This window comes from Drosophila kikkawai, chromosome 2L (genome assembly GCF_030179895.1).
Source record: "Drosophila kikkawai strain 14028-0561.14 chromosome 2L, DkikHiC1v2, whole genome shotgun sequence".
NCBI lineage: Eukaryota > Metazoa > Arthropoda > Insecta > Diptera > Drosophilidae > Drosophila > Drosophila kikkawai.
In genome coordinates this window covers 7,120,510-7,124,884 of record NC_091728.1, presented here as the reverse complement: position 1 = coordinate 7,124,884, position 4,375 = coordinate 7,120,510, and the positions used below count along the sequence as shown (strand labels likewise).

General features: G+C 40.8%; 1 protein-coding gene across 1 annotated transcript; it reads left to right on the top strand.

Annotated features, from left to right (window-relative positions):
• Nucleotides 1-2,075: 2,075 nt before the first annotated feature.
• Nucleotides 2,076-3,062, top strand: LOC108081992 (RNA-binding protein FUS). Its single transcript, XM_017177235.3, has 4 exons — nt 2,076-2,266; nt 2,342-2,544; nt 2,597-2,817; nt 2,877-3,062. The coding sequence occupies exons 1-4, from the start codon at nt 2,198-2,200 to the stop codon at nt 2,918-2,920; spliced, it is 537 nt and encodes a 178-aa protein (XP_017032724.1). The 5' UTR covers nt 2,076-2,197; the 3' UTR covers nt 2,921-3,062.
• Nucleotides 3,063-4,375: the final 1,313 nt, after the last annotated feature.

Below are 4,375 nucleotides of genomic sequence, written 5' to 3'. Positions count from 1 at the left end.
AAGCTACACCTCTTTCTCGATTTGCTCCCATCAAAGTCGATTTATTCCCGCGATTAAGACAAAAGGCATTTCATATTTTAGCCAATTAGGAGAACGATCGCAACAAGAGAGATCCAACAAGCATCACTAATTGGCAGACGTTTAACACTCCCCCACTATTTCCGATCTCCGCCCCCAAGTAGAGCCCATAAAACGATTTCCAAATGAGAACTGGAGGCACTCAGGCTGCCAGCGCAGACGGAGATGGAGATCATCATCATCATCATCTGCAGAAGCATCGTGAGCAGAGGAGGAGGAGGAGGAACATAAAGGGGTAAGGAATATGTAGGCTGTGCTCCATGGCTGCAGTTCCCCCACGCGCTAGTATGCCCGATGATTAATTGCTCCGAAAATGTTTGTTTTCATAAACAATTTTTTTAATAGGCCCTCGCATGTGTTGGCTGTCGACTGGTCGTGGGTCGTGGATCTTGGGTGGGTGGGGTCAAAGAGTTAAATCGATCCCAGTGTTGTCGCTGTCGGATCTTAATGCAGATGACTCCGATGACTCCGCGCAGCTATTTTCGTGTCCTCCGTCCCCTGATCGATGCACTCGTGTTGGGAATGTAAAAAGAGTTGATAAATCAAAATGCCTCAAGCTCTTTGTGTCAGACAAATGAGTTGGCGGGCCATTGGCTTATTGAAGGTGTTAATTGGGCGGCAATTAGGTTGGACCTTAAGCGGTTGAAATTCATAATTCCCTGGGTCTTAAAATATATACAGTGAAGCCCGCGGGGCAAAAATAGAAATAGATCAGAAACAATAGAGCAAGAAAAACATTTTCCCAAATGCGAGGGAAATTTATGAAATTCTTGTGTGCTCTCTGGGTATTTTTGACCAGATTTTGTTCAATTAAAAATAAAAAATGTTTTCAACAGGTGACAAAACAATTTTACGGCCCCAAAAAAACCACACGATGCCATAAAATGGGATTAGCTGATGATCAAAGGAGAGGGAGCTCTTTTTCTTGTTTCCTGATGCCTTGTTTTGAGTTAGAGCGACCATCAAATATTTTATGCATTTTAAATTGCTGCTAAAAAATAAAAGGCCTAACGTGCCGTGCCTTCAGCTTCTTTCACTCCAGCCATAAATCTCTTTGATGCTTTCCTGGGCTGACAGGTAGGATGGCAGGCCCTGGAGACTCTAGTGTCGGTCCAAGGACAGGGATCTCAAGTGCGTTATGAATATGAAGCAATAATATGTTTATGAACCTCATAACGATGCAATTTATGAGGTCATCTGCCATTGTCCGCCGCTCCTTTGTAGGTCAGCCTTTGGCCTTTTGTTTTGCCGATCGACAAAACACATAAATAATCCTCGCATCGAAGGGGAACTGGTTTGCCAGAGGCCAGAAAGAGGCACAGCTGTGTCATGCGGCATGCGGCGTCTACAGGTGGAAGTCGCTACAAAGGCAGTCGGAAACTCAAGGATGCAGTCAGCAACTAACTGAAATGTAGGTATATATTTAGTTGATATCTTTACACCTATATAAACATTCAACTAAGCTTCTTCACAATCATTATTATAATTATATTCAATATTCATATATTTTATCCCAACATTCAATCATTTATTGCGCCGCATTTATATACAAATTTAATACTTATCCTACCATCATATCGATATTAGTTTCATAAATCAGCTGCAAAGACACCTAAATGACTAATTTAATCAATTTAAATATCTGTTTTTAAATGCCATTAATAGGTTAACGGTCTCTATTGGCCATAACTTGAACTGGCCATAAAAAATGCATATTATGACTTTGTGTTTGCTCACAATTTGAATATAATTATGACTGAGATAATGTGGGAAATAAGATAGATAGAGATAGGAATCCGAATTCTCAGCATGAAGCCAAAGAGCAAAGCTCTTAGATCATAGCTCGACTGGTTTTCGCTAAGTATATTCAAAATATACTGTGTTTTCAGTGTTTTATGGGTTACCAAAAATATTTGTATTTAAAAGTAAAAATCCTATAGTCATAGAACGAAAAGTCAAGCATACTGTCAAGGTTTCAATGTGAAAAGCTTGGTTAATCAGTCATATTTCGGTATTCAAATAGGTAGCACAACCACAGGGCAAACAAAATTTCTCCAAAAACATTTGAAAATTTTTTAAGTTTTCTTTATTTTTGGGAAAGAAAAAATTTGTAAACATAATGTCAAACGGTCCTGAGTTTGGTTGGGAGTACAGTCACGGCGGAAGCCAGGGCAACAACTTCTCTCAGGTGAGTTACGTTGATGTTACCTCAAATCTTAACCTTATTGCATACTGAAATCATCTGCGAAATTAACAAATTCAGATGGGAATGAACGGTTCATCTCCTGCTGGTGGTGGCCGCCAGTGGCTGCACTCAAATCAAGGAAATGCTGCAAATACTGGCTTCATGCAAAGTCAAGGGCAGGTCTCCTACCCCTCGTCAGAGGATCCTTTTGCCTCATACAACCAAGTCATGATGAGCCAATATACGAACTACAAGCCCTCCTTCGGACATTCCCAAATGGAGTAAGCTAATCAGAGCTATCTTAAAAGGTTTTATTTTCATAAAATTTAGTAGATCATCTATGGTCAATGGCATGAGTCAAAATCCCGGCCAAGGAATGAGCAATGGAATGGGCCACGGGATGGGCCACGGAATGGGCCATGGAATGGGCAACGGAATGGGTCACGGCATGGATCAAAACATGGGCCAGGCCATGGGTCAGAGCATGGGCAATGGCCTTGGATCCATGGGTGGGGGTCAGCGGTTATCTGGCGGCAACAATAGGCGAACAAATGGTTTGTAAAATACCTTTGCCAAGTGCAAAATTTTAATTATTAATTTTCTTTTCTGCCAGGTCTCAACGATCCACCCCAAGGCAATAGATCAGGCTGGTTCTAAACTCTCAACTCCCGACTAAATTTAAATTCGGACCATCTTAATCGGAAAACCCATTCAAATCTTTTATAAAACATAGTTTTAACTGTATTTCCACAAAGTTTTGAACATACCCATAGACATAAATCTAAATCTTTTATATAAATGACAAGCGTCTTTAAATTGGCAGTAAAATGGAGATGTAATTCTCACCTAGAAATAAGGAAATTAAACTTATGTTTTTATATACATATGTACCCCTTACTTATCGATCTCGAAGGTTCCAACAATTAACGTGATAAAATATCTAAATATTTCGCTTATATATCAACCTAATCACATGTCCCTGACCATTTAATTGTAATCGATATTCAAATATTGCCGTGGGTCAAAAGGATCCATTAACGCCGGTTGACCTTCCGCCTCGCATCGGCTCGGTGCTGTGACCTCTGTCAGCGGGGATCTGCATGGAAATCAGTGGAGGGAATGCCGGAATGGGGTGGCTCGGGATGTCGCAAGGGCATAAATAACAAATGCAATGTATTTGTATGTATAAATTATGATGATACTATTAGTTAGCATGTCATTTGGCAGAGGGTCTATAAATTACGGACAGGCAACAACTGCACCGCACCCTGTTCCCTGTTCCGGCTGCAGTCCCATTTTTGGGCCGATGTGCATCCGTTTTTTTCGGGAGTTCTTATTAATAAATTTCCATATACTTAAGACTCCAAAAAGGGGCCCCACTCCTCGACTCCTCCCATTGGATCCACGCGCGTGTGTAATGATCTGTCGCCCTGGATCAGGGCAGCGGATTAATGGTAAACCGAACACATTTTTCATCGAACATTCTGCTGCATTTTTCCTCGATTTTTCTGTGTTTTTTATGCGCGGAATTCTCTCTTTTTTTCGGAAGAACTATGTAATTTATTTGTGGGCAGCAGCAGTAGCAGTAGGCGGGGGGGTGGGAAGTTCAGTAAACTATCTGGAATTGCTACGGTTATGAGACAGTTCGTCGTGCTCCAAATACCCGCCGACTGTTGGTTCCGCTCGGCTCCGATCTCCGTTGGAAAACCCTTTCACGGATCTCCGGACGGAATGCCGGTCACGTCTTAACCAAAGAATACAGTAATCACTCGTTTTTTTCTCGCCTTCATTTCAATTCAGTTTTTTTTTCGTGTTAGATATGTATATATAACATTAACTTAGTCCGTGACGGTTTGGCGGGTGTCAAAGGGGTCACATATAAATTAAAACAATTGAAATTTACATTAACATTTCTCGGCCCGAGTGGGGTCTTTACACCTCTTTTTTAGCTGCGATCAGAGGGAAGCATTGGGAAGAGAAGCGTTTTGGACTTGCAAGATAGTAAAGAAATATTCTTGAAAGTTAAATCTTGAAAATTCGATAGTATATTAAACAAAGATCAAGATTAGTTTCTATAAAAGTCAATAATTAATACATTTCAATACATACAAT